We start from the raw sequence: 26,466 nt of genomic DNA on the forward strand, positions 1-26,466 counted from the left end.
TGAAAATGTCTCTTGCAATATTAACAAAATGAAAATATTAACTTGCACAAATATTAACAACATGAGAGGTGCAGTCATATCAGATTCATTTAATGAAAATGTCTCCTCAACAAGAGAAGTGCCAATTATTTTCCAAATTTGGGTTACCAGCAAATGAACAGCTTCAAAACGTACTTACATTACGTAATGTATTATGAAAGTACTTTTCCGTCTAAATGCAGGTACCACGTGTTTTTAATTTAAGTCTTTGGCAGGTCACGAGAGATTCGTTATACTACAGCTCATTCAACTGCTGAATAGCGTGCTAATTTACCAAAATTAATGATCGGTGTTAATGAATTTTATATCATACATGCATATAGACTATAACAATTTGCTAGCATTGAATTTAAACAAACTTATTTAAGGTGGCTCAATAGGAAAAAAATCATGAAAAATTCGATTTTTTTTTAAAATGATATTTGCCCATGATACTTTAAGTATCGTATTGTTAACCATTCCATTCTCCCATTAAGATATACTAACAGCGGCAGTCAGAGGTTTTATACAAACAGCTTCTAGTGCAAAACATAAGTTGACTGGCAAATAACTGCCGCTTTCTCTTTTCTCCACAAACATTGTCTATAGTCAATGGATAAAACTGGAATAGCCAATCAGAATGCAAGATTGATTATTAACAATTGTTTGAGGTGTACTAATTATCCATAGATAGTGAGTACCAGTAATATAGCCAATCAATTTAGAGTATTAGCATGGAATAGACTACAAGTACCATCGTAATAAAATTAGTTACAGAAACCAGCTATTTTCAGGACGTTGTGTTATTGACTGAGTCGGTAGAGCTCATTATTTCTTTGTTATTTTTGTTTGCAACTTAGTAGCTATTTTTAGTATATCAGAGTGCAAAGAAAATTCTTATGAAAAAACTCATTAAATTTTTTTCACAAATATAATTTATTCCTTGAAAATTTCCACTTAACACGAAATTTTTGGTATACTGCTTTTCAACTCAAAGAAGCGTGTCAACACGCGCTTGTTCATTCTTTTCGTTCAATCTGCCTGTTTATCTTAACTTTGACAGTTAACTAAGCTTTGAAAAATTTGATCAATGTAGACCATGTAAGCTCTACCACGAAAAAACCTTTAATATAATGTTTTAATGAGTACACTAACGACATTCAAAGTCGAAAACTTAATATGTTCTAAAACTAAAATGCATAAAATACAAACACCATACAACAACAAGAAAGAAACACAAGATGCAAATGCTTTAAACATTAGGTTAACAAGCAGAAATCCAATCAAGAAAGCAGGTAGGATGCTTAAAAAAAGGGCAAAAAAGCTTCTGTGAAACAACAAGAAATTAATTCACGTCATCTTTTGAAACAAGTTGCAGATCACACTGCACTAAGATGTATTACCTTGTATCAAGTAGACACTTATAACCATCTGTTGAAAACGAAAAGTGTAAGATGAACAGTTAAAACGTGTTTCGATATTTTTTTGAGCAGGAAATACACTTAATACGGCAAACAAGTTTGAAGCATCGAACGTTTTCAAACAAAGAACATGTTTTTCTCGTTCAGCAAAAACGATGAAGGCCAAACAGCGGACGACAAAAAAGCCAGCGAAAATAACGCAAGCCTAATATCAGAAGAAAACTCTACCAAACGAGGAATAAACACTCCATATTGGACAGAAGAAAAATCCACTGTCATAAGTAAGAAAAGAAAGATAGATAAACACGAACAAGGAATCAGTACAGGTGGACAAAGCCACTACAAAAAGGAACACGAAGTTTCCGAAACACCATTACCATATATTGGAATGATAGCAGAAGCTATATTTTCTAACCCCAACAAAAAGATGGTGTTAGCAGAGATATACGCCTACATGGAACGAAATTTTTTCCATTATCTGTCGTCGAGACCAAGATGGCGAAATACTGTGCGACACAACCTGTCGTTTCACAACTGTTTTGTTAAGTGTGAATGCTCGAGACGTGGAAATCGTAGCCATTTTTGGTGCGTCCATCCCGATTACGTGGAGCAATTTAAACGTGGAAATTTCACAAAAACTTTGAGTCCACCAAGAGAGCAAATGAACACACAAAACGTTCATGGTGCATACCATAGATATTACGAAAGAGATTATTCACGCGAATGCTTACAAGAAACTCAACACGAGTATTCACCGAGTAGCTTTAATGCAATTCCTATAATAAGATATCCTCACACATTCAGTGGTCACATGACGACCCCCACAGCAGCTAATGCTGTATTTCAATCACATCATACCCTTAACTCATATCAAGCGATGCAAACCAGTTCTACTCGAGGTAAAAGATACGAGACTTTTAAGTCAATTATCAAAATAATGTAGAAAATAGTTCTTACGCAAGCCTACGATAAACTTCAACACAGCACACAATTTTACATGCTAGCGCAAAAAACAATAAACATATACATCGTGTACTGGTATGAAGCATAGCGTCTCATTTTTGGCTTTGTCCAGTTAAGTCATTCAGCTAAGTATATTATCCTAGATTTTGTTTGAACTATCTCACTAACACCAATGCAAACATTAACTTACGCACTTTTAAACATTTGAAAAAAGATTGGTTTGTTCACTCTCTTAGTAACGGGTGATACGGTCAAAGTTAATAAAATAAATGAATGCACATATTTCAACGAAATTGGCAACTAAATTATTTTAATGTTGTTTAACCTTACGTCCTCTTCCAAAATCCCAAGTGCAGAAATTATCACTTCAGTCAGGTGATAAACGGAAAGCCACATTATCATGAACTATATGAAGTTATATGTTTCAGGAATGGTTCCACATATGCCAGGAGAATACTCAGGGGATTTAAGCTCACCATTTCAGTACAGAATGCCGCACATGGGAATACAATATTATCAAAGTCCACCTTTTACCCCAGGAGATTGGCAAGTCCAACAACTGATGGCTGCCCCACCAACATTACATCATACACATAATGTTTACACTACAGCCCCAAGAAGTGGATTGCAGACAAATCCAACCAACAGAAATGGATGAGAAAGATACTGTCGTAATTTTCTGACTAAGCAGTGCAAGATTGCACAAATTAAGCCAAGGTCTTTTGATTTTCTACTTGTTCAACGTACTATAATGTATTTAAGCCGTAAATATCCCATTGATTAAAGAGGTAAAAATGTAACAAAAAAAATTACTTGATTAATAATATCGTCGTAAAAGTGGACGTGTAGGACAGTATATGTATTTAATAAAAAGCAGTTTATAGAGTACAAGAAATATTGCCTTCTTTTAGTCAATGAAAAATAAATTACTGAGTTATAAATGAGCTAATGGCCAGCGGACTTCTCTAGCAGTGCCAGTACTTAGCACTTCGCAACTTTTTTAAAACTGACGTAGCATTTAATATTTATATATCGAACATATAGAAGACAAATAATGGTAAGTTGCCTGTGTTTTTCTTTCGTAATTTATTCCTAGGATTTTTAATACACGTTCATGTAATTTCTCGATCTCATTTTACTTCTTGTGCTCTATTTTTAGTCGCCTTAGTTTTCACAAGCACATTGTTTTGAAAAGGTGTAATGATGACGTTTGACAATAGTATATCGTAAATATCAAGCCAAGTTTGCATAGTTGTTGCTTTTGCTCATACAACGAATAGAATAGAAAATTTTGTATAAATTTTCCAGCCCCTACTCTAATGTAGTGTGTGGACTTCCACCTCTATTTCCTCACAAAGCTAGGCAATTTTAACGAATTGTTTTAGGCATTGATGCCATTATCAGTCTCAACACAACACATATTTGCCCCAAATAAATTAGTTGACCTAGTCAATTACTTAAGTTGTATTTACGAGGAAAAATATAATGAATAATCTATTCCAATCTTAAATTGAACCAAAGAGAGAATGTGTGAATAACTGAGACTTACAAAAATCACAAATGTAATATTGTTTGTTAAAATGGGGTGATTGCTATTTGCCTAGGTTCAATCATCATCATCTACCTCAGTTGGAGGAAGCAAGTCTCCTTCCAAGGGCTTAGCAAAGCCATCTAGCAGTGGTGGTCAAACAAGACAGAGAAAAGGTACATCTGGTGCAACAGCTAGGCGACCGACAACTGCAGGAGGAGGGGGAATGTGGAAATTTTACACCGAAGACTCTCCTGGACTAAAAGTGTATGCAATGTCTTAAAAATCATGTTTCTAGTTTAACTTTCTGTGTAGTAATAACATATCCACAACATGTAAGATCAATAGGTTGAATTTACTCAGTTAGTTCTGACATTTGACTAAGAATTGTTGATCTTGCAAATCCAACTGACTGCTTTCTTTCTTCATATTTTTAGTGGTCCAGTTCCAGTGCTTGTTCTAAGTCTTCTCTTCATTGCTTCTGTGTTCCTGCTTCACATTTGGGGAAAATACAATCGCAATTAGAGTTTCAAACAAGGAAAGCATATTAAAAGAATAACTTAGTCTTGCTTATGACATGCTATTCGTACTAAACTTGTATTTGAAATCGTTTATAAAAAATATAATTATTGTCAACTGGTACTAGTGTATGTAATTGTAGCATGAGCAAATACGGGCCATTGATAATTTACCATATACAAAGATCAAAGTTCTATTGTTTCTAAATAGATATGTTTGTCTTCTAAAAACAACATTTAAACTTCATTGATAAATCATTAAAATTAATGACTTCTATACAAACCAACTTAACGAACTAGCCAACATGAGTGGACACTTACTCACTCAGAAGGCAACATTTGCTTTAATTATTAGGTGCAACATAAATTCTTATTCCTTTATGCATAACAGTCACAATGCCGTGATAGGCAGCTCTTGGTACACCAGCTTTGAAATCTAACATAATGCCAAGCATTGATCCAATCCTATTGAAATGAGATTCGCTTAAATAGACCACTTTCACAGCTTTAAAACTTTTAGTCCTCTCAGCAATAATGTCTTCAATGGAAAATACAGGTAATGCTTCCACTTCCTTTAAAAATTTCCTATCATAACTTTCTTGAAGAAGATATGATAAATCTGAATTAAGGAAATCAAATTTCCTATCATTTAGAACAATGAATTTCAAATGTTGATCATAAAACTGGCCTTGGCTGACACCTATACGTCCAAATGTTTTAGTTCGGGATATTTCCGGTCGAATGCATACACGATTCTTCCGCTGAGCTGATTCCCTCATCCAGTCATCCCAAAATCCAGCAGGCCATTTTGGTCCAAGTTCATTCCACAGCTTTTTAGTAATCATCCATCCAAGTCCAGGAAAAAAGTCAGACCTATACAACTTGCCATTTTCATTTGGCTCAATAAGCTCAGATTTTCCATTGTCATTCCATGCTGATACACACCATATGGTAGGATCTTCATCAAGCAAATGCCTTGTGGCCAAGAAATAGTCAAAGAAGTCTGGAGCTAAGAAAAATGAAAGAATATTACAGAAAAGTTATGGGATGTTTCAGAAAAGAAAGCAATTACTAAAGCATAATACATGTTTGTAGATGTAGATCGTCCAGGTTAGTATAGTCCTGAGAAAGACTGTTTTTGTTGATGTTGACTGACGTTTCGACAAACTTAGCGGCAGTCATCTTCATAGTCAAATGAGGAGTAAACATCATGACTAACTTAATACTAACCTGGACGATCTACATCTACAAACATGTAACGATACTCCCAGGTTCAAAACATTTACTTAAAAGCATATGCACCCCTCAAAAATTACATAAATTGTAGTCTGTTGAAATCCAAAGTGGATTTGATGTTTGATTTTGAAGCATTTCATAAACTTTTAAAACAAACACATGTTTCAATGGCAAAAAATTGATGAACTGCCTCATACAATTTGCAATCAAGTTTCTTTTAGAGTAGATAATTCAAACATATATGTAGGATGTAAATAAATAACTGTAAGACTACCATCAAGTAATGTAAACATGAGCCAACAAGAAAATTACCTATGTCCAGATCATCCTCCACAATAAGTACAGTATTATAACCCATTTTTTCAAACATCTGTGTAAGAGCCCATTTAAAGTGTCGAGCAATTTTGTAATAGCCTGCAAACTGCCTCATGTTAGCTGGAACATCTGGTTCAGACATATCAGGTTGACGTATATGCCGAACCGTATTGCCAAACTTGGAAATAGCTCGAGCTGTCTTCTCATCACCACAATCTTGACTTACAACAATCGGAAATTGTTTTGAAGACGGCCTGTACTTTAACATGCCATTTAGTGATCGTTGTATGGCCAATGGTCTATTGCATGATATAACCACTATTCCTATGACATAGCTTAAGTGGTTTGACACTATCTTTGCTATAACAAAAAACGTGAGCAACTTATATAAACTTATGTTGATCAATTAATCATTGATGACAATTGACATTACAAAAGACAAGAAAGACAACAATGGAACAAACAAACAAGTGAACCAGAATTTCAAAACTCTAACAATATTTACGATACCACACTCCGTAGCATTTAACATGTTTAAGTATGTGAATTTTCACCTTTTCTTTTACCATAGTCTAGTGTCTTCTTCAGATCACCATTCTGCAGCTGATCTACATAGGTGCTTTTCGACTTGAACGTTTTGGCTCGGACATAAGGCTTAGAATTTTTCGTTTTGGTCATAACTAGATCCCTACTTTTTGCTATTTTTACAAAATCAACTGCCTTAGTAGCAAAGGAGTGAATGTTTTCGTCAACATCACCTTCATCTAAAACACTAAAGCCGTGTCGTTCGGGAGAGGAATGCTTTGATAGTAGTATAAATAAAATAGCCAATACCACGACAATAAACAATACAAGGCTCCTCTTGTGGTTTATTCTTACGACGCGCATTCTTCTTCCATGAAAGACTTATTTGAAAAACAAAGCAAAACTGACTGACTATATTACACTTATAACTGACTATATTACACTTAAACTGACTATATTAACTCTCTTCCACAAACACAAAACCAAAACATAGCTAATATTAGCTGCCATGTTGAAATTTCACACTAGGAGTTCTTTCAGGAAGAAAGTGCCGCCAATGGTCCTGTAACTGCATCAATGAGCCGAATATATTTCATATGTAAATTATACACACGTTTTACCTCAATTTTCACTTATAGTGTTGAGGTTTTATCAATTATCCCTGTTAGGATTACAACCTAGCTTCAGCCCTTGTTGGTTGCATGTAGGTCAATGAGGGATTCTTAATATAAAATGTTTAAACAAGACCTTTGAGATCATGAAATGAGTGTAGTCAGCGAGGACAGTTTCGTGCGAAATCGCCTCGTACTTGAAGCCAAGCTCTTTACTTGTCCCGACTTAATTTCCCCTAAGCCAGGCGTTATTTTTCTATGAAAAGAATTCTGCGTTAATTTTTCAAATCGCAGTTCGTGACAATCTTTGAGATGGAATAACTTGGTTTTCCAAAAACTAGCCTTGTCGTCATCAACAGACATTGCAACTTCTTCTTCAAATTTTCTTTCTCGTTCAGCTTGAAGAGTAAAATACCGTGAATTTTTCGAGGAGCGGCTAAGATTTTCCAGGACATTTTGAATCAAGTTTTTAACAATGTGTTTTCTTGGTTTGTTCGACGAGGCTATTCGAGGTTTCATTGCAGTACTCATTCTATGAAACGTAAATTTCTCGTAATCTTCTAAACTTCCAAGAAGCAATGTAAAAGAATCGTCTGTTTCATCGTATATTTTCGAAAAAACTTCATTTAATTGCTTGTTCCATCCTTTAGTCTCTAATATACTGGACTCTGATGTAGATATTTTTTGATCGATTCTCAACTGAAATACTTGACTCTCTTTTTCTGATTTTGCAGCAATTTCTTTAAATTTATTGCGAAATATAAAAAGAGCACAAATCTGTAAAGAAAAGTATGAAAAACATAGGTGGGTTGAAAGCAAAACGTACATGCAAAGTTGATTTGATTTCGAATTTATACTTTTATTTCTTAAATAACGATTTGTAATTGAAAGAAAATACGAGATACGGTAAGCCACTTCTCACACATACATTTCATCTGAATCCCTATTTCTTACCTTCAATTTAAGTAAAATATATAGAGCTTGCATTTTATTCCATGGTGTTGAGTCTTCACGAAGCAAACCGGATAGAGTTTCAAAATACGCTTTTAGATGAGGGAAGATGGTTTGTTGAATGGCCTAAATGAACGAAATTCTGTTATACAAACATTATGAAAACAACACGAGTGTATGACTTGGATGTCGAGTTTACCCATCCTACTGATTGCTACAGTTACTACATAAAATTTTTCACAACTAAGTCATATCATACTTCCTTAGTATGTTACTGATCGTAAATGTAATAATTGTACTTTTATGATCGACGCATGTTGCACTAGGATACGCCTGCTGTAAAAGAGACCTAGAACAGAGTGTCTGACAGTTGTATTTCTGTCATTCATGCATCTATAAAGTATTCTTCTGAGTTCTGACAAGCTTTCAATTTGATACGTTGCAATGACATAAAGTTTATGATACTTTTCTGTAACACTCATTTTTGTGACAACGTCCAGCAAGATGGTTAATTTAATGCAAAATTCTAGTTTAAGTTCCTTACATCACTTCCTAGCATTGCCAGTCCAGTTATCGCTCCATATTGACAATGCAAAGGTCTTTCACTCGTGTGATAAATTTCTTCTAATGTACGTAACAGTTGCAAGGAAAGATAATTTCCAGAGTTAGTGCATTGTCTGGGTAAAATAGAAAGAGATCTGGTACCAAACAAATCAAAAAATATGCATCTATCAAAAGTAGCCACGCGGGAGGGAGGAAGGCGCTTAATTAGATGATGCTCTTCAATCTCAAATTCAAACATCTAGGACTTTAAATATTGATAAAATGTGCAGTTAGGTGGCTTCGTGGGTAGGGATCGAGTGTTGAAATATCATTTCTAACATTCTATCTCATAAGAACTAATTTATTTCAAATGGAACCCACTGTGATGGTAGTAAATACCTGTTGATGAGAAAAAGCACGCGTGCAGCTTGATTTCGTAACATCCAGTCATCAATAGAGCTTAAGGTATTCCTTGATAGAGGTTTTTCAATGAGGCAATACATTACTGCTCGCGCCAGCTGAATGACCTAGCAATGACATATTCAGCAAAATATGCGTGATCACTTTTCTATAAATATTAAAACATGGAATGATTTTCAACAATTTTACTTATCTTATAAAGAATAGCATGAAACATACATAAGGTTCTCGATAAAGATGCTTATTTTCTACAATTGCTTTGATCAACATGAGTATCCTCGTCAATTTCATCTCGTGATCACAAAATATTTGCATCTAAATCACACATAAAATGATGTGAATTGCTTTACATGCAACCTGATGTTTTATTTACCTAGGTGAAAAGCATTTGGAAAAAACATTTTTAAAAATCTCACCGCTTCTGTGATGAAATTAATAAAATATGGCAAAAGAATCTGAATTTTGGAATTGTTTCCCAAATCACGAACAATTATCTACAATCAATCAATGCATAAATACGTTATGCAAAAAATCACATTTTTATCATCACATTACATTTTATTTTACAGTTTTCTTCATATCTTTCCCATAAATGTTTATTAAATGTACCTTGACAGTTTTATCATTGCAGGTCAAGATGTTTTTGGTGACTTGTTCATAGTATGATCTTAATGTCTAGGAAAAGTTGAATTGAACACAGTTTTTCATTCCATATTGCAGCTACTACAACAGAATAAAGTTACTTGAATGTTTAACAGCAACTGCACTACAGAGCTAGCACAATTTACCTCACTTAAACTTTCAAAATCAGATATTTTGGTGGCAGACTCCATTGTCTCACCTAAAGGAATGGATAATCATTAACACAGTAGTTAGATGTAACTATAGAGGCTATAGGACACTTTACCATTTTTGTTTGCACCATTTTTGGAAGCAGAGTTTTCATTTAACAAGGAAACTGTAGGAGAGAGTAAGTTGATTTACAAAAGTTAATAACATGTAGATAACAAACAGCTTGACCTGTTAATAAATTATAAACTTCATCTTCATAGCTCCATAAATAATATTTGTAAAAGAAAATTGATCATAAAAATACAAATTAATATGGAACTAAATCAATAGCAATAATATAAAAACAACAAATTGTTAAAAGCTTGAACATAGTGCAATGATTGAAATAATTCATTTTATTGTTACTTAGGTTCATCAGAAGACAATGTTAATGAGCAGGTTTCTACAATTAAACATTGCAACTTGAAGTTACATAATATACATATGTTTAAACTAACACATGTCTGACATAATACCTTGAACTGAAATTTTAGAGCAACCAAGTTCATTCTTTGATGAAAAAGCCCTTGATAATGCTAGCTCTCGCAGATTTATTTCTTTATTGTCATGAAAGAAGAGTAGACCATCTTTGGTAGATACATTACTAAAGGTATCACTGTTCTTTGATGCATATCCATAAACTGGCTGAAGGCAAATAGGGCATAGAAAAAAGCAAATGAATTAGACATTCATACAGATAATATTCATGTACAAAGGTAGAGTACCTAAGAGGGGGGAGCAGAACAAGAATATTGAACTGGTGTTCAACAAGATGATGACTAATCAAAAAGTGAAAACATCCAATGTCAGATGGTGACAGCCTATCCAATCATAATCTTACACACAATAGATAAACAAATCCAATGGCTGACTGATGGCATTTGGTTTGTTTGGCAATGGTTATTGGTCATGAACTTCTTACTTACCTCAACATGGCTCCAAAACAAAGACCTATTTAAATCTTCCCCAGTAATGTAGTCCCTTTTACAGTGCTTTACAAAATGACTTGCACCCTTTAATAAAAAAATGAATAGTAACATTCATCTGCAGTCTGCAAGAATATGCTGGATGGCCAAAGCCCAAAGACTAGCAAACCTGTATTATCTGACGTATTCTATAAGAAGCATCCTCCGAAATACTGTCGGCAACTTCATTTGATAAATAACCTACACCAACAGACTCACCAAGAAGTTTGATTGTTTTTCTTGGCAGAGAACAATATTGATCTATATCTTTGCGTTTGGCAGCTTTCGCCATTTTTCAATCATAGGGAGAACTTCATGTAACATGTAACATTAAAAATTGTTTGAAAATCAGAAAAAGAGGTGGTGTGCTGCCGTGTGCAAAAACATTATCAACTGATTCAATCCAGTAAAGATAGAAACAAAAATTTTTTACAAAATCTTATATAAAAACACGATTGACAATTTTAATGTCTGTAGTACAAAATGGAATTGAATAAATACAAGCTTTTGTGAGCGAAGATCAGAATCAGTATTTGTTAATTTGTGATGTTTCGCTTATGATATTAGCTGACACTGTCTGTTTACACTGTCTGTTTAAGTGACTCGAAGAATAACTTCTTTCAAACTGCTTCAGCACACGTCATAAGGTCACACAGAGGCATGTAAGGGGCAAAGGATATTTTGAAAAACATTTTGTTGTGGTTTTCAGTTTACTTTAAAACTGAAACAATAAAAAGCTTCTTGTATTTTAGAGGAGAACATACCTCAAGTATACTTTAGTAGATTTTATTATTCACCCTGAAATAAGGAATTGGTTTATGTCAGTATGTTAATTGCTTATTTTAAACTTGGAATATTAACATAACAAGTGTTGTACGTATCTGGCACAACTTTTTGTTCATCCAGACATTTATGATAAAATTTTGCTCTAACTGCCATGTCTCCAATAAGAAATACTGGTTCAAACTGTTAGGCAGGTTTATATATCGTGTAAATCAATAGCAGATCTAGAGTATATGAAGGCATAAAGCAGTAGCTCGTTCTTTGTCTCAGTATCTTGAATTTGAAATTGAGAAAGTTCAAAACAATTAAAATCAGTCAGCTGTATCAAGTGATAAACAACAGTTTTTTTACATGAAAGTTAGCCACATCCCCCATTTTCTTTCACTTAAACAACAGACGACACCAGTTAAAGGTCTCTTGAAATTCAACAAAACAAGGTATTTCAAAACAATTTCATAGTGCACACGATAGGTAATACACCGCATTTTGCAGTCGCAGCTCGCATGGTGCGCATTAAAATAAAATTTGATACAATTTGAATTGGAAAAAAACTACGTTACAAACCAAATAACTCCGCGAAAATAGATTTTGATTGCAAATATATTTCATTCTAGGTGAAATAAGACAACCGAATGAAAAGTATGAATATCCATCTTGCATTTGCCACACTGGCTCTGCTTCTGCCGTTGACAAATGCAGCTTTTCAAGAAGGTAAAACTTCTTATAAAACACAGCTGAAGAGCTGAAGCCACTGGTGGAGTAAAGAAGTAAAATTTTATTTCTTGTAAAATTGTTGCAAAATCATATATTAAAAGACTATCGACTAAATTAAGCATTACAACAAAATGAAAACTGCAAGGCCTTCGTTAGCGAAAAATATTCATAATTTGTATTTGTGATGTCATGTTGTGATCTTATGGTTTAACTGACTCTTTTTTCTTATTTTCTTTTACCAGTTTACAAGAGGGGACCGAAGAATAAGCGAAGTTTTAAATCGTATTTTGAAAACTACCTTGATGAAATGGCGACAAGTGCTTGTGCGGGAATGGCAACAAAAACAGGCGTTTATATGGGAGTGCGTCGAGCCTGTAAGTTTGGAGTCACTTGTGATCACATTTGTAAATCTTTGAAAGTCACTGGAAAACTTCCTTCAGGGTAAATTGATGAATTTTAACCAGATATATGACAGTCATTACCGTTAACATTCTCAGTTTAACATAAATATCAAAATCACATGATTTGCTTTGAGCATAACTTCGAGAGTTTCTTATGCAAAATATATCATAATTGTAAGAATGGGCCTTTATTAAGCTATTTCAAAGTTGAAACTGCTTCAGCACGACGTCAGAAGGTCACACAGAGGAATGTAGCGGGGCGGGGAAATTTTGAAAAACGTTTGATTCTGTTGTGGCTTTTCAGTTGACTTTAAAACTAGAAGAAAAATAGCTTTAACATTCGTCAGACAGTTTCGTTCAGTAAACTTGTTGTTCTTTTTTGCTTGTAGAGCTCGCCATTCGGTGTGCGTAGAATCATTCCATGTGTACAAACATCAGCCATCCTTAGCTGTGAATAAAAACAAAGATACAGACGTGAATAAAATTGGACAAGCAATTCACCTTTACGGGTCATGTCACTCTAATCACTGTGGACCAAATTACTGCTGTTGCCGAGGATACTAGTGATTCATTAAGTCCGCATAATGATTCTAATTGTCGTAGATTGTGTGTAATTTGCTTACAAATAAATCTTCATGAAAATGCGCGTTTTTGTCTGAATCTTTTGCTGTTAATGTGAATGGTAAGAGTAAGGCTTTTGGTAAGATTTTTGGCCCTCTGAAAATTCAAAAAATGTAAAGAACAACGAATCCAGATAAATATTAATATTGCGCACCTTCGGAAATTTTGCACTTTGCGTTCACTGAAACTTGGGATACCTTAAGGGCTGTTCACATGAGCCCAGCTAACCGGGATTCAGCGAGGCGTGAAATGATTTTGAGATATTGAAAGGAGTAAAAACTTTAAACGCAAAACTTACAATCTTTCTTATAAGTCATGAGTCATTTTAGTTGTAATTTTCAAATCTGGCCTAATTATTTGTTTTCATTTTAAAGGTTTTGTGAATTTGCAAATTCAGAACATAGAGAAATTGTTTAAATAACTTTTTTGTTTTGAAGGAATTAATCTTTTCCATTTGCTAAAATGATTAAACGCTTCGCTGAATCCCGGCTACCCGGGCTCATATGAACAGGCCCTTAGAACGAATGTCATCACGTCAACAAGAATTTTTTGTTACTGGGCATTGGGGACACGCCTAAAAATTGCCATTATGATGTTTGGGAAACTTGAGAATAAGAGATCAAGTTTCTATCCCCCTATCATCCCTTAGGTACAGACATTTGTTGAGAATGAATAATGAGAACAAAGAACGTCAGGTGTAGAAAAAGCTGATAAAGAGAAAGATCAGTAGCGGACGAAAGTAAAGAGGAGGATGAATGAAATAAAAAAGAGATGGGTGAATCGAAGAAACCCTAAGCAGGGAAAATTGGAAAATCATAGGCGTCGACCGACCCCCTTTCCTCAAAGCAATAAATGTACTTCCTTCGCATCAGTTGTGAGTTGTGTTATTTCTCCCCCCTCAAACGGGGAGAAAATAGATAATTCACTCAATGAATTGCTCATGAGTAATTGGTATGTTGTAGTATTATCTGTTCAATCTAGAAAAGAAGGCTTTCTCTTTTTAAATGGATGAAATTTCAGACGTTGACATCGATGGCAATGGTCGATTTAAATATATTTTGGTAAAAATTAAGCAGGGAAGTGAACAGAAGTACATAGTTCGTGGATACAGCAGGGCAGCTTATCATGGTATTTATTTTTATCAAACTGCACGTGCTTTGTAAACTGCTTTACTGCTTATATTTTTAAATTTACAACAGTCTTCTGATCTATTTTATTGAATCTTGATAATAATGTTTGTCGTTGGCTCTTTGTGAGTTAATGTTAGGCAAGAGGTGTCAGGTGTGGTAGGTTTATACGTATCTCCTCCTGTATATTTGTTGGATAATGAATTTACTATTGGTATCTGAAATTAATAATGGTTATTGTCATTCTTAGCACATTAGTTAAGTTTAATTTGGAATATCAATGCTGTGAATTTTACTCCAATATGGCATGGCTATGTTGCATTGTGTGTCAATCCTATTTGATAGAATGATTTTTATGTTATTTTTCTTGAGGTTAGCTGACATTTATGATGAAATTTTACCTCAAATAAGGAATCTTGGTTTACACTCAGAGTGCTTGGGTGGGGGACGTATTGAGCACAATCAAGAAGATGGAAAAATTTTAATATATGGTTACTCTGTGGTATGTATTTCAACTTTGGCATGGAGAATTCTTAGTCATATGCTTATAAGCACTTGTCATTGTAAAACAATAAAAATATGATATACATTACTGCATGTCTAAATATAGTCAAGCAACACAATGGCAATAAGGTAATTGCTATAAAAAAGTATGGCAATTATTCCTTGTCAGGCTTGCCTAGAATTAAGATACAACAATGATATTGAAAAGTCTGGTTTTACTATTTCAAAAACATTTAGCTTACATGATGAACTTTATAATTAAGGATTGTTAAGATTTGTATATTTAGGTAAATGTCTTTAATTTCAGGGGTTTGGACAAGCTGATCACAAAATTAGTACAGAAATTCTTAGAAAGTATTTTCCAAACTATAAATCAATCACATTTTCTAACGAAGGCTACTAATTTATGATTTATAAAATCTTCCATCTGCAATCGACAATAATTATTAATAAAGTTTGTCTTTAATTTCTGGCTAAATTTCTTACATAAAATAAAAACACAACAAAATAAAAACACAACAAAACAAAAACATCACAAAACAAAAACATCACAAAACAAAAACATTGATTTACATTTACACATTTGAACATGGTCACCAAACTATAGATTGTATGACAGCATACAATTCACTTTAGGTGTTAGATTTAGCCTGTTTGGCTGGAGGTTCGTCTCTTTTTTGCATGCTGTTATTTCTTCCTCGTTTCATGTGGCCTCTAGAGTACTTACCCTCTGCAAAAAGAAAACAAAATTTGTATGGTACAGATTTAAAAAACGGTGCTGTTGTTACTTGTTAAAACACAATGTTGAAATTTATAAGTCAACGTTGTTTCCTATTTATTTACTTTTTGTGGGGCCAAATCATTGAGCCAATATTCCAACAATTTTTTTCACTTACTATTTTTGACCTTTGCCATATCTTCTTTTGCTTTTATCCAATAGTCTTTCTCTTCATCGCCTTTGTGTACAAAAACGAGTAAGATTAATGAGATAGAAGCTTGATAAAAAAAACTCAAATTTCACCTTGAACAAGGCGTAAGGTAGTTTCCACATCACGTATCATGACTTTGTTATTGTTTTTCTCCATTAGTGCCTTCATGGCTTTCTCAGCATCATTGTCATATCTTATGAATCCCTAACATAATTAAACACTATTGTTGGCATTTTTATAGGTATTTGTTGCATTAATAGGAGCTAATGGTATCTTTTTTTTTTCACATTTATTTATGACTAATGGTAAGATGTTACCTCTTTCTCTCCTGTGTTGAAGGTTACCCATTTCACTTGATAGTTGTCTATGTTAAATATTTCACGTATTTCCTCACGAGTACTTTGACCACCCACTCCATTGAAATGAAGAACTCGTCCCTTTGGGTAGTCTACCTCCTACATTATGGCATTTTATAATATTTAATAACACAAATGAATAAAATTTTGTACAATAACAGTTTAGCTATCCTATGTTTCTGAGTCCATCCATGTCAGCAACGCTTACCTCATTCTTATCCTTGTTAATGTCAGTTCTTGAAAAAAAACCACAAAAAGTTATACATAACTTACTTTAGGAAAATATATAACTGTCAATTTAAATAGTTTACCCTACTGCATTTTTGTCTTTGTTTTCACCATATTTCTTCTTTTTGCTTTTGAAATAATCATCCCTGAACATACAAAAGTAAGCAGACAATTGTAACTTTTTGAGTTACCTAGGAAAAGTCATCTGAACCATGAATAAAATATTGTCATTACTTCAACATGTAAGTGAGTTCATTTTCTTTGTATTTGAGATCTTTCATTGCAACAAATGCATTTGCGTCCTCTTTGGTTTCAAATTCAGCAAAAACTGATCCCTTGAAGCTCCTTTTTTCATCAAATAGCCGCCTCATACATATTTTCACACACTTATGAAATAAGATAATCAATAAAAACTACATTTCTTAAAAAAACATCAAACAAACAAATGTACCTTCCCCTTGCCTTCAAAAAATCCCTCCAAATCATCCAAAGTTGTAGTTTCAGGAAAACCTTCCTAAAAATTAAGTTGAAAAAAATTATACATGGTAAACAACCATTAACATACATAATTTTGATTTCCTACACAGAAAATAGTCTTTTCCTTGGCTTCCATGTTATATTCATCATTAAACTCAGGCGGAGGTTTTGTTCGATGTAGCTTTGTCTTTGTCTCATCAAACTGTCAATTAAAATGTTGACATGTTAGAGTAGAAAGGTCTTCCCATCATGGTTTTACAAAAAAGACATTTTCTATTATCTCTTTTGAAATTACCAACCTCAAGCAGACCACTACCTTCAGTTTTCAAAGCATTTTCAATAATATCAATCACAATGGACTACAATAAATAATGTCATAAATCAATTAAGCTGTTTGAATAATTAAGAGTCATAAAAAACACAATTAAAGACTTTATTTGGTTGTATCTACAATTATATGTGTTGTTGAAATTAGTAGAATGAATGGAAGGTTTTATAAAAATATCACAACCTGTAATTTACAGTTATTGTTGATGAAATTGTTATCAGACATCAAAATAAATTAGGTACAGAATCAAATACCTTAAAGCGAGGAAATGAGAGAAGACAATCAATTGTCACCCCTATTTTGATTGATGTCAAGGAATATATCATACAAAGAACATCCTATACCATCTACACAATAACGAAGATAACCTGATGCTTAAATAATAACCACAAACTAAAAATAATTAACTACAACATTACAATTATTTTTTAGTAAACCACTTGATGCTTAGGTTCTTAATTCAATATACATGCCAACTATGAAAGGCTATTTGCAATATTACGATAGTCAAGTTATAAGCAAGATGGTTGCATCCATCCATCCATTCATTAATCCATTAATTCATTCATTCATCCATTCATTAATCATTCCATCCATTCATTCATCCATTCATTATTCCATCCACCTATTCATTCATTCATTCATTCATCCATTCATTAATCCATCCAACCATTCATTCATCCATTCGTTAATCCATCCATCTATTCATTCATTCATCCATTCATTCATTCTTTCATGCAAATTGTATATTTGATGTGTTTTGTTAGTAACTTCATTGAATTGTTAAACTTTTCCAACCTAGCACCACAATGGTATGTTATAAGTAGATTTAAGGATACATCCTTCATCTTCTTCAAGTTTTTGCAATAGAAATTTATCATGGGGCAAATTTGTATCGCTAAAGTAAAACTAAATAAAAAAAAGGACATACGAAAGTAAACCAGTTCAAGTAATTTAAAGCAAGGATTGTAGTCAGTTTCACTTTTACTCCTTAATAACATTTGTAGTTTGGAGTTTACTGACTGCAAAAACAATCAATTTGTTAAAAAAAATTCAGTACTGGTAATGGTAGTTCCGTAGTTATTCAAAGCAACACAAAATTTGCACATATACAAGCAGCTATTATTAACGCTTTGGTACATAGGCTGAGCATTAGCAAGAGTTGAGCATCATGATTATGGTAACAAATGCTGAACTCAGTGGCTGAACTGTATAAGCAAAACAACTGAACAAGAATAGTTGTTCTCATTCTTTGACGATGGCTTTGGAACACTATCACAATCCTTGTACCTAGCGCTGTCATCAAATCTTGAGCACACATTGTAGCTTAATCTATGATCGTGTCTATGTCCAATGACAATTACAAGTAGAATGTAAAATACAGTCATTAAAAGTCGTCGATATACAGAGCTGTAATTACGTCTTTAATTTAAGTGAAAGTATACCTCTAGTTGTTTCACAATTTTCTTGTCAAATGTTGCAGATTTTCCAGCCCCATCCATCTTCTACTACAAAAAAAATTCTCTCGCTCAATTAAAATAAATAGAAACTTGTTTCACTTTTGTTTGTCTTCTCTAGCTTTCCTCGTGGTATTATTTCCAAACCAGCACATTCAAAGCGTACCGAATGTCCCCTCGGTATCCGTATTATCCCTCAATACTAATATTACTTGCAAATGAATACGTTCAATTTTAATGATGGCTTTAACAATGAAATTTTTCAAATTCATGGATATCCCTTATTACTTCTAATAACTTTTTTGTAGAATGTAAAATACAGTCTCACACTCTTCGCACCTATCAAAGCATTCTTTCTTTTAGTTGGTGTAAATTATTTTATGTCATCACATCCGTCCATGTCATAGTTGTTCATATGTATCCCTTGTTTTCTCGCTTTCTCCCATTCCCGTCGGCCATTTTCGATAATTGCATCAACAATTAAAATATCTTTCGCGAAACTTTTGGTATTTTCACCTTTAAGATACGAGCGTATGTCGGTTCAAAACTTTAATTCAGCAGGTATGTTTGTACTTTCTATTTTTTAGTGACAATATTTGTTAAAAAATCTGTATTTTGCCACAAAATGTCTAAGAAAGAATAGTTTCGTTATACTTACTTTATAGTAAAGTACTTCTATTAAATGTCTAATAAGTACTTCTATTAAATGAAGTCATTGTTATCGTGTTGAAATGCTAGAAGAAACCGTATTGAAAAATAAAAGCGACAAAAATCTTTACCAACAATTAAAACGCGCTATTTTATGCGGCTCTATGCACTATTTTATACCTTGCTTATTGAATTCATATCATTGAAGATCCATTTGCTGTTGACAAGTCAGAGCAAGAAGGTTTGATTCACATTCGAATTCAACAAAGAAATGGACGTAAAACACTGACTACAGTACAAGGCATTTCAGAGAAATATGACAAGAAAAAGCTTGTCAAGTATTTCAAAAAGGTTTGTGTTAAGTCCCTCTACTGGTCTTCCCTACTTTGTTGTGGTGTGTTTAAAACAAGCAAAACATAGTTATAACTAGCACAATTGCCCAAATAAAAGTTCAAGGGTGTTTTTGCTTACAGGATTATTGAATATAATACAATATAACATATAACATAATCTTCAGCAGGATCTTCCAATTGTTTTCAATTCTTAGCAATCTTGCCATTGTCAAAAAAATCTTTAAAATGTTACATATTCAACTCTTAGGATGAATTATTTGCTATAACCTATTTTTTTCTTTATGTTGTAGAATTTTTCTTGTAATGGAACAGTTGTGGATCATCCGGAACATGGTGAAGTTATTCAACTTCAAGGGGATCAACGTCAGTCTATTCATGACTTTTTGATTGATATTGACCTAGCAACAAAGAACCAGGTTAAGGTTCACGGCTTCTAAAATACTATCAAGAAACTATTATATTTAAGTTCATAATATCATGGAGTAAACAAGAATGGTTGATCAGATGGAAACATAGAAGATTTTATTAACAAACATTCTTTCACACTGTATGTACTTACTTCACTGTATGAGTGTGAACTTTATCTTTATCCATACTTTTTTTATAAAAGAGTAAAGTTTAAAGACTTAGACCTGTTTAAGTTACTTAATTAACAAGAAGAGTTCTTGAGATATATATGTATATGAAATGTATAATGGAGCCCCTTTCATTGGATTGAAATGTCAATTTGCTTTCCATTTTAGTTCTGTTGTGTCATAATGTCATAGCAATATTATAAAATAATAACCCCTCTGTCGTGTGATAAATTCGTTTAATTCCTAGATTAGTTTCCAGTCTTCTTTGTCTGATTCAAATATGGTGGCAGCTTTCTGCCCATCGTATGTTTCGTAACTTGTGGTTGTGTTCATGGGTTAGCAACGGTCTCATTTCTTGAAAGATTTCCAAAATGCGATCTAAAAGATCTCGTACATCTTCGGATACTTCTTCTTCAACAACGCCCCCAGTGAAAAAACTTAGTAAAACAAATGTCACGCTGGATGAAGATTCAAAATCTACTGTAGTAATGGTCAGTTCAAGTGCTAGCAGCATCTCGAGCGAAGCAAGTGAAACAAAGAGTGAGCCTTTCACGGGTGTTGAACGATTTAGGAAAGCTTGTCAAAAGATTAAAAGCTTGTTTGAGCAAATGAAAGCTTACAAGGATAATGATAAGAATGTAAGTTGAATTAAAATGAACATTTCATTTGGTTTAAAATATCAAATTCATTTAGTATTTTGCTCTAGAGTATTAATGCTCTTATGTACATTGCCATTGATTATGTCTAAACTTGTTGATGTAACATATGAATAATGTGTAGATCTTTTGAGTTATTTTGCTTTTAATATTTTCTATTGGGATGGATGCATTGTCATTTTGCTTTTTCTCATTTGATGTTATGAGGTAACTGGGGATTTTTCTTGATGATCATACTTATAAAGCAATGTTCGGATATGTAGGTATGAAGCTGTCAATCCATTATGACCAATCTCATTTTTGAAATTCTCAAATATAGGGAACTGAACTGGAAAATTTACGAATGCAATGTCTATTATCATTTGTTACCTTAAAAAACTGCAACCGGTCTGCTCAATTTCTCAACAGACAAGCACGAGATGATACACTAGAGGTAAACATAAAGGTTTGGTTTTTCAGTGGATAATTGTACTTCTCATAACTACCATCTTTCCCAATGTTTTATTATAAAAGGATGTTTCCTAGCCATTGAAATATTTGTAATCAACTATTTTGATTTCTTTTTATTTTATTTTCAATAATTTTTTCACTATACTGAGAGATGATGAAGCTATACTTGTTATCTTCTATGAATTTACCATTAAATGATGCCTGCCTTCATATGTTTTATATATTTTATGTTAGGCAAAACAAAAAGTAGATGGCTTGCATCTGGAGCTTCAGAACTTGCTATATGAGATAACACATTTAAAGAAGGAGATCAATAAATGTTTACAATTTAAGTAAGAGTTATTGAAGACAAATAAAATGTTTTTGTATACTTCTACAATGTGCATTTTTTTTATTTGAACAGGTCCAAAGACCAGGAGATTGATTTAATATCTGAAGAAGAGTTAAAGCAAGAACTAGAAAAAATGAAAGTAGGTGTTTGTGTAGGGTTGTACCATACTGTTGTTAAGTATTCAATTTCTTGTTATATAATGTTTCTACTTCATTTGTGTACATGATGAGATTTTTGATTGATATTTGTGTGTGTAATAGGACATTGTGAAAAACTGTCTTTTATACTTTATCATCAAGGACGAGAAGCTTTCTGAGGATCCTCACAAGCTTATGTTGGCCCGGCTTGATTGGGAACTAAAAGAAAGAAAAAGGTAAATTTGAATGATGTATATTTATTTGAAATATTACATGCTGTTTCTGTAGAAAAAGAAATTTGAAAATAACTTTTAAGGGGATTTGAAGTGCAAAGCTAATGCTTGTTTACAAGCCACTTGAGTTCTGTTTATGTGCTCTCCACAGAACAAAGTTAATAGTAGCAAATCTTAATCATTCACATTGAAAGTGATCATTCTGTATTTAATTGTATTTAGTTTAACTGCGATCAAGCAAAGTTATGTGACAAAGAAGAAAACAATGGCTCATGAAATACAGGAAAAGAATGATTTTTTAAATAGTCTTGAGCCACAGCTGAAGACAATTCTCCAGGTATGTTTTTTGATAGTATCAAGCAGGAATATATTCTTGTCCTAACCTAGTATTACACGAAATTATTTTGATTTATTTTATGATTTGAATTGCTTGTCATGTGTAGGCAACATCTCCAATACAAGATTTTCTGGGAATGCAACTGGAAAGCAAGAGAATAAAATATCAGACTGCAAAGTTTTTACCAAGGTATTACAACCAGTAACAATTGAAATAGATAAAGTGCACCGTGTAATGTCTTTGTAAAAATGTAAAATATATTTATTACCCAATCATACAGGCTTTGTATTCTGAGTTTGTAATATGATTGGTTGACTAATGAATTTGGGAATGAAAATTTGAGCCAACCTTGAATGTTTGAATATTTTTAGGCCATTGTATGTGTTGTTTGTGCAATCTATGGCCTATCAAGAAGCATGTGGTAGGTGGTTTTCAATGAAAAGGATGAATTTACATTTTATTCGAGATTATATTTCGTAATTATATTAGAAATACAGTACTTATAATAAAAGCTTCATTTAGATCCTAATCTGAATACTGAGATAATTGGTGACGTTGAAGCAGCTAAAGCTCAATTAGAAGACAAAGCAGGTAGCTAATATACATCTGTAATTGTATGTAATTTAATAATTTATCTTTCAATAAAACTCTACAAAATATGGGCCTCTTTCTTGTCGTTGAAATTACTCGTTCTCAAGTTCTAAATTGGTTGTAGTTAATCGTAAGATTTTGCTGAGTTTGAGTATGTTGTAATTGCAGGAATTCCAGGTGTTGTGGATGTTGAGTTGGATGAAAATGTAGATAAAACTGAAGAAGATGAAGTTGAAGTTGATGAGCTGCCCAAGGTTTTGCGATTCTTTGGTGTAGTCTGTGTAAAAGAAACACCTAAGTCTTTTGTGTTTATAGAATATACACGCATCTTGTCATGAATTTCTACTATTTAAAGCTTTTTTGGTTTCAATTTAATATGGTTTGGAACAAACAATTTTTCGCCGTAGAAAAGGCAACATAGACGAACTACTGAGGAACTTTGTCAAGAGGAGAAAGTCAAGACTGCTTTAAAACAACATCCATTGCAGGTGCAGCTTGAAATTACGTGTAAAGGTGAGTTAGTTTCCTTTTCTTTCATAATTGCAGACTTGCAATATTGTCGTCCTGCATGACTCACAACACGTACATCATCACCAAACTATAGTAAATATATATTGGTGCAGCATAGTAATATATGGCAATACTATATAGTACTGCATGTCAGTTAAAGTAGATGCAAAGGATAGATGGAAATTTATAGAGGGGCTCACACAAGATCATTAAACTACGTATCATCTTTGACATTGACGTAGCCTGTATCTGTATTCGATTCTTATTCTGCCTACTCAGCTTTTGTTGCGTTTTACTTTGTATTCAAGGTGATATTAAGTCAAAGATATTGTTCTGTTACATTCCGTTATTGAACATTATCACTGTTTCCCTGGACATTCTGTGCAGCGAAAACGAAAAGCTCAAATTTTCTGGAAGGTAACGAGCTGTGGTGGTCATTTTACTTCATGTAGATTTAATGTTCTTTAATATTTGTTGTATGTATTTTGTAATGATACAGTAAGTACATCTTATAACAAAATTGTGTGGTGTATATATATATATATACATCTTATCTTTATTTTATCCTTATATAGATCATTACTTTCCCCTGATTCTGTATTGACCTGCCTTTTTCCTGAAGATTTTGGTGATGTCACTCCTAATCCCACCAATCACCATCAGCTTAACAAATTAGGGTAAGTGATGTCACACCTACGTAATCCAACCTATTACTGTGATGGTAAGATAGGAGTACACATGCATAAGTAAGGTAAGCGCACGTTTGTTAAATTATTTTAGAATAGGCTGAAAATAAAGTTGCAAGAACGTCTACCCCAGAAACATTCCCATCTTCAGCTGGTGCCTATATGAAAGATTTACAATATTTTCCGTGATAAAAATTCTTTTTCAGTATAGAAAATGTTACATTTGGTAAACTGAACATTGGTCGTCCCTACAAATGGGTGCAAAAGCTTTGTGGACTAGAGTTCCCTACATCCGACTCAAAGTCAAACGAGGTTGGACCATTAACTTGAGTGAGATATATCCGGAAATAGATTTATATATTTCATGTATTATTTTTTTTGCTACATGCACAGATACCGACCGTGAATTCCTCTCTCAGTGCATCGCACATGGAAAGGACTGTGAAATCTATTAAATCTAGAATTTTGACGAGAATATTGTTGACGAAACAGTTAATATCATTAGGCAAGTGGAACTGAAATGACGTTCACTATAAGTTTTCCATGTCACGTGAGAACCGTGAAGGCACTGCGTTTGTGTACTGCTAGGATTGTCAGTTTTAAACCATGACTTCCAATTTTTTTGCTTGTAAAGAATCACTCAGTATACCGTTAAGCGAAGAAGGACGTCATCTTTTCCCTGTAAAAAGTCTCAGTACACTAGAATCGTGGAATGTGATCACAACTTCAGAATATTCGGTAAACATTTCGAAGTTTTACCATATTTTCATTATTTTTTTTGTATTCGTGCAGTTTTACCGTTTTATCAATATTTATTATAATAGCGACATTTCAGTAAAATTTTTTACATGTTCCGACATTTCTACAGGAGTTACCTTTCGTGGAAAATAAAACGCTTATTGAATCTATCACAGAAAATGATATGCTCTTTTTGGCGACCTTTTCATGCGAAAATGGTATATTTGGCTATCAATTTCTTAGCCATTGGCTTTTAGGAACATGAGAGTACATTTAAGACAGCTTACATTCATTCATATTGTATTTCTTTTAGTTAAACTGAAGGCGGCTGTCATAGTTCCATCAGATTATCCAGTTCGAACACCGTTATTCAAGATGGCTGTTTCCAGCAATGGTTCTTATGTGAACAATGATTATGTCAGGGTATGTGGTAATCAAGAAAATGTTTTAAAGTGAATGGATTGAAACTGGGAGTACCGTTACATGTTTTTAAATGTAGATCGCCCAGTTTGACAAAGTTCTGAGAAGGAATGTTAGTGTTGATGTTGAATGATATTTCTACAAACTTATACAACGTTGGTCATATTTTGAGTCAAATGCATGAGGAGTAAACCTCCGTCAACTTCAGCACCAACGGTCGTCAGAACTCTAACAACCTGGACGATCTACATCTACAAACGTGTTAAAGAAAATGTTCATTATTTAAGTTGTATTGACAAGTGAAGTTGCGTACAAACATTCAATGATCCATTTATTTGTAGAACACATATCCAACAGCATGAAACACTATTGTTTGCATTTTGTTTTGCTCTTACAACGTAACCTTTTTTGATTTAGGCAATTGAAACAGAGGTCAATGTTTTTTATGAAGAAATGTGTAAAGAAGACTCAAGAGATAACATTCTTTCGAATCAACTAAGGCGTGTTCAGGTTTGGCTTTTCTTCAGTATTTCTCTTGTTGGTGTATTGATGTTGTGCTGAAGTTTTTAGAATTTGTAAAAAGTTTCTGCACCTTGCAATATGATTTGTTTTTTGTCTTTACGCAGATGTGTTTTGATGTTTTCAACGATACAAATGCTTCAGAGAAGCATGACATGCAGAACCACGAATTTTTGATCATGCGAGTTAAACGGTATTTATTAATTCAAAAAACCTTCTCTTATTTGGTCCTGCATGTGCGTGTCCATCATTGATGATTTAGAACTTTGTTTTTTTAAGGGGTCGCGACCGTGGCATGGCGTTGGAGTACGATCAAAAACACGCATGTTTCGTTCATCGTTGTAAATAAATTCTCTGTCAAACTTTTTTCGTTGTTTTCATACTGACTTGTGTGAGAATAAACTATTGAACATCAAGCATGTTTATATAGCTGGGGACCACATTAACACTTTCTCTCTAATTAACCGCAATCTTCTTTGTCACTATTGCCTTAATGCTCAACAAAATCTTTG

General features: G+C 33.4%; 9 protein-coding genes across 10 annotated transcripts; 6 read left to right on the forward strand and 3 right to left on the reverse strand.

The window, feature by feature from the left end:
- The first annotated feature begins 1,381 nt into the window (after positions 1-1,381).
- Positions 1,382-3,230, forward strand: LOC124452971 (forkhead box protein I2-like). Its single transcript, XM_047003640.1, has 2 exons — positions 1,382-2,338; positions 2,831-3,230. Exons 1-2 carry the CDS (start codon positions 1,570-1,572, stop codon positions 3,058-3,060), a joined length of 999 nt encoding a protein of 332 aa, XP_046859596.1. The 5' UTR covers positions 1,382-1,569; the 3' UTR covers positions 3,061-3,230.
- Positions 3,231-3,389: 159 nt separating this feature from the next.
- On the forward strand, positions 3,390-4,572 carry LOC124452974 (protein transport protein Sec61 subunit beta-like). The gene is made up of 3 exons (XM_047003644.1): positions 3,390-3,459; positions 4,007-4,197; positions 4,368-4,572. Exons 1-3 carry the CDS (start codon positions 3,457-3,459, stop codon positions 4,453-4,455), a joined length of 282 nt encoding a protein of 93 aa, XP_046859600.1. The 5' UTR covers positions 3,390-3,456; the 3' UTR covers positions 4,456-4,572.
- Positions 4,501-7,278, reverse strand: LOC124452973 (alpha-1,3-mannosyl-glycoprotein 2-beta-N-acetylglucosaminyltransferase-like). Of its 2 annotated transcripts, XM_047003643.1 has the most exons (4): positions 6,986-7,278; positions 6,554-6,954; positions 5,997-6,359; positions 4,501-5,457 (listed from the first exon to the last, which is right to left on the reverse strand). In XM_047003643.1, exons 2-4 carry the CDS (start codon positions 6,885-6,887, stop codon positions 4,793-4,795), a joined length of 1,362 nt encoding a protein of 453 aa, XP_046859599.1. In that variant the 5' UTR covers positions 6,888-6,954; positions 6,986-7,278; the 3' UTR covers positions 4,501-4,792. The 2 variants fall into 2 exon arrangements, with proteins under 2 accessions (XP_046859599.1, XP_046859598.1); XM_047003642.1 differs by having other exon boundaries at positions 6,554-7,278.
- Positions 7,085-11,226, reverse strand: LOC124452972 (TAF6-like RNA polymerase II p300/CBP-associated factor-associated factor 65 kDa subunit 6L). The gene is made up of 12 exons (XM_047003641.1): positions 10,976-11,226; positions 10,807-10,893; positions 10,357-10,525; positions 9,957-10,007; positions 9,838-9,890; positions 9,659-9,724; positions 9,466-9,543; positions 9,269-9,364; positions 9,029-9,156; positions 8,631-8,763; positions 8,090-8,212; positions 7,085-7,912 (listed from the first exon to the last, which is right to left on the reverse strand). Exons 1-12 carry the CDS (start codon positions 11,135-11,137, stop codon positions 7,280-7,282), a joined length of 1,779 nt encoding a protein of 592 aa, XP_046859597.1. The 5' UTR covers positions 11,138-11,226; the 3' UTR covers positions 7,085-7,279.
- Positions 11,227-12,002: 776 nt separating this feature from the next.
- On the forward strand, positions 12,003-13,389 carry LOC124453754. Its single transcript, XM_047004608.1, has 4 exons — positions 12,003-12,065; positions 12,243-12,339; positions 12,585-12,783; positions 13,133-13,389. Exons 2-4 carry the CDS (start codon positions 12,261-12,263, stop codon positions 13,305-13,307), a joined length of 453 nt encoding a protein of 150 aa, XP_046860564.1. The 5' UTR covers positions 12,003-12,065; positions 12,243-12,260; the 3' UTR covers positions 13,308-13,389.
- Positions 13,390-14,271: 882 nt separating this feature from the next.
- Positions 14,272-15,461, forward strand: LOC124453756 (14 kDa phosphohistidine phosphatase-like). Its single transcript, XM_047004610.1, has 3 exons — positions 14,272-14,492; positions 14,869-14,993; positions 15,303-15,461. Exons 1-3 carry the CDS (start codon positions 14,369-14,371, stop codon positions 15,396-15,398), a joined length of 345 nt encoding a protein of 114 aa, XP_046860566.1. The 5' UTR covers positions 14,272-14,368; the 3' UTR covers positions 15,399-15,461.
- Positions 15,196-18,956, reverse strand: LOC124453752 (lupus La protein homolog). Its single transcript, XM_047004605.1, has 13 exons — positions 18,759-18,956; positions 18,153-18,222; positions 17,568-17,608; positions 17,285-17,344; positions 17,092-17,187; positions 16,960-17,022; positions 16,743-16,894; positions 16,592-16,654; positions 16,489-16,516; positions 16,242-16,379; positions 16,017-16,128; positions 15,892-15,951; positions 15,196-15,725 (listed from the first exon to the last, which is right to left on the reverse strand). Exons 1-13 carry the CDS (start codon positions 18,813-18,815, stop codon positions 15,628-15,630), a joined length of 1,038 nt encoding a protein of 345 aa, XP_046860561.1. The 5' UTR covers positions 18,816-18,956; the 3' UTR covers positions 15,196-15,627.
- Positions 18,957-19,049: 93 nt separating this feature from the next.
- LOC124453757 (eukaryotic translation initiation factor 1-like) lies at positions 19,050-20,400 on the forward strand. The gene is made up of 3 exons (XM_047004611.1): positions 19,050-19,331; positions 19,627-19,769; positions 20,062-20,400. The coding sequence occupies exons 1-3, from the start codon at positions 19,304-19,306 to the stop codon at positions 20,206-20,208; spliced, it is 318 nt and encodes a 105-aa protein (XP_046860567.1). The 5' UTR covers positions 19,050-19,303; the 3' UTR covers positions 20,209-20,400.
- Positions 20,401-20,602: 202 nt separating this feature from the next.
- Positions 20,603-26,370, forward strand: LOC124453750 (THO complex subunit 5 homolog). The gene is made up of 21 exons (XM_047004603.1): positions 20,603-20,984; positions 21,322-21,435; positions 21,687-21,784; positions 21,856-21,922; positions 22,083-22,156; positions 22,376-22,490; positions 22,597-22,679; positions 22,862-22,911; positions 23,013-23,081; positions 23,250-23,335; positions 23,489-23,594; positions 23,900-24,008; positions 24,167-24,268; positions 24,484-24,589; positions 24,671-24,782; positions 24,912-25,015; positions 25,146-25,233; positions 25,329-25,438; positions 25,853-25,945; positions 26,062-26,147; positions 26,234-26,370. The coding sequence occupies exons 1-21, from the start codon at positions 20,718-20,720 to the stop codon at positions 26,301-26,303; spliced, it is 2,109 nt and encodes a 702-aa protein (XP_046860559.1). The 5' UTR covers positions 20,603-20,717; the 3' UTR covers positions 26,304-26,370.
- The last annotated feature ends 96 nt before the right edge of the window (positions 26,371-26,466 follow it).

The sequence above is a fragment of the Xenia sp. Carnegie-2017 genome, unplaced genomic scaffold (genome assembly GCF_021976095.1).
Source record: "Xenia sp. Carnegie-2017 unplaced genomic scaffold, XeniaSp_v1 HiC_scaffold_25, whole genome shotgun sequence".
NCBI lineage: Eukaryota > Metazoa > Cnidaria > Anthozoa > Malacalcyonacea > Xeniidae > Xenia > Xenia sp. Carnegie-2017.

Coding starts and splice junctions, on each gene's coding strand:
- LOC124452971 (XM_047003640.1), top strand. CDS start 1,570: ATGTTTTTCTCGTTCAGCAAAAACGATGAAGGCCAAACAGCGGACGAC. Junction 2,339..2,830: donor GCAAACCAGTTCTACTCGAG/GTAAAAGATACG, acceptor TATATGTTTCAG/GAATGGTTCCACATATGCCA.
- LOC124452974 (XM_047003644.1), top strand. Junction 4,198..4,367: donor GACTCTCCTGGACTAAAAGT/GTATGCAATGTC, acceptor TCATATTTTTAG/TGGTCCAGTTCCAGTGCTTG.
- LOC124452973 (XM_047003643.1), bottom strand. CDS start 6,887: ATGCGCGTCGTAAGAATAAACCACAAGAGGAGCCTTGTATTGTTTATT. Junction 6,360..6,553: donor AGACTATGGTAAAAGAAAAG/GTGAAAATTCAC, acceptor TTTTTGTTATAG/CAAAGATAGTGTCAAACCAC. Junction 5,458..5,996: donor GGAGGATGATCTGGACATAG/GTAATTTTCTTG, acceptor CATTTTTCTTAG/CTCCAGACTTCTTTGACTAT.
- LOC124452972 (XM_047003641.1), bottom strand. CDS start 11,137: ATGGCGAAAGCTGCCAAACGCAAAGATATAGATCAATATTGTTCTCTG. Junction 9,544..9,658: donor GCAATGATAAAACTGTCAAG/GTACATTTAATA, acceptor GATTGATTGTAG/ATAATTGTTCGTGATTTGGG. Junction 9,365..9,465: donor TTAATTTCATCACAGAAGCG/GTGAGATTTTTA, acceptor TGTGTGATTTAG/ATGCAAATATTTTGTGATCA.
- LOC124453754 (XM_047004608.1), top strand. CDS start 12,261: ATGAAAAGTATGAATATCCATCTTGCATTTGCCACACTGGCTCTGCTT. Junction 12,340..12,584: donor AAATGCAGCTTTTCAAGAAG/GTAAAACTTCTT, acceptor TTCTTTTACCAG/TTTACAAGAGGGGACCGAAG. Junction 12,784..13,132: donor ACTGGAAAACTTCCTTCAGG/GTAAATTGATGA, acceptor TTTTGCTTGTAG/AGCTCGCCATTCGGTGTGCG.
- LOC124453756 (XM_047004610.1), top strand. CDS start 14,369: ATGGATGAAATTTCAGACGTTGACATCGATGGCAATGGTCGATTTAAA. Junction 14,493..14,868: donor CAGCAGGGCAGCTTATCATG/GTATTTATTTTT, acceptor TCTTGAGGTTAG/CTGACATTTATGATGAAATT. Junction 14,994..15,302: donor TAATATATGGTTACTCTGTG/GTATGTATTTCA, acceptor CTTTAATTTCAG/GGGTTTGGACAAGCTGATCA.
- LOC124453752 (XM_047004605.1), bottom strand. CDS start 18,815: ATGGATGGGGCTGGAAAATCTGCAACATTTGACAAGAAAATTGTGAAA. Junction 18,223..18,758: donor AAATTGTGAAACAACTAGAG/GTATACTTTCAC, acceptor TTTTTTATTTAG/TTTTACTTTAGCGATACAAA. Junction 17,609..18,152: donor ACTTGAAGAAGATGAAGGAT/GTATCCTTAAAT, acceptor CAATCAAAATAG/GGGTGACAATTGATTGTCTT.
- LOC124453757 (XM_047004611.1), top strand. CDS start 19,304: ATGTCGGTTCAAAACTTTAATTCAGCAG. Junction 19,332..19,626: donor TCAAAACTTTAATTCAGCAG/GTATGTTTGTAC, acceptor ATATCATTGAAG/ATCCATTTGCTGTTGACAAG. Junction 19,770..20,061: donor TTGTCAAGTATTTCAAAAAG/GTTTGTGTTAAG, acceptor TTTATGTTGTAG/AATTTTTCTTGTAATGGAAC.
- LOC124453750 (XM_047004603.1), top strand. CDS start 20,718: ATGCGATCTAAAAGATCTCGTACATCTTCGGATACTTCTTCTTCAACA. Junction 21,436..21,686: donor CACGAGATGATACACTAGAG/GTAAACATAAAG, acceptor ATTTTATGTTAG/GCAAAACAAAAAGTAGATGG. Junction 24,590..24,670: donor CCGACTCAAAGTCAAACGAG/GTTGGACCATTA, acceptor CTACATGCACAG/ATACCGACCGTGAATTCCTC.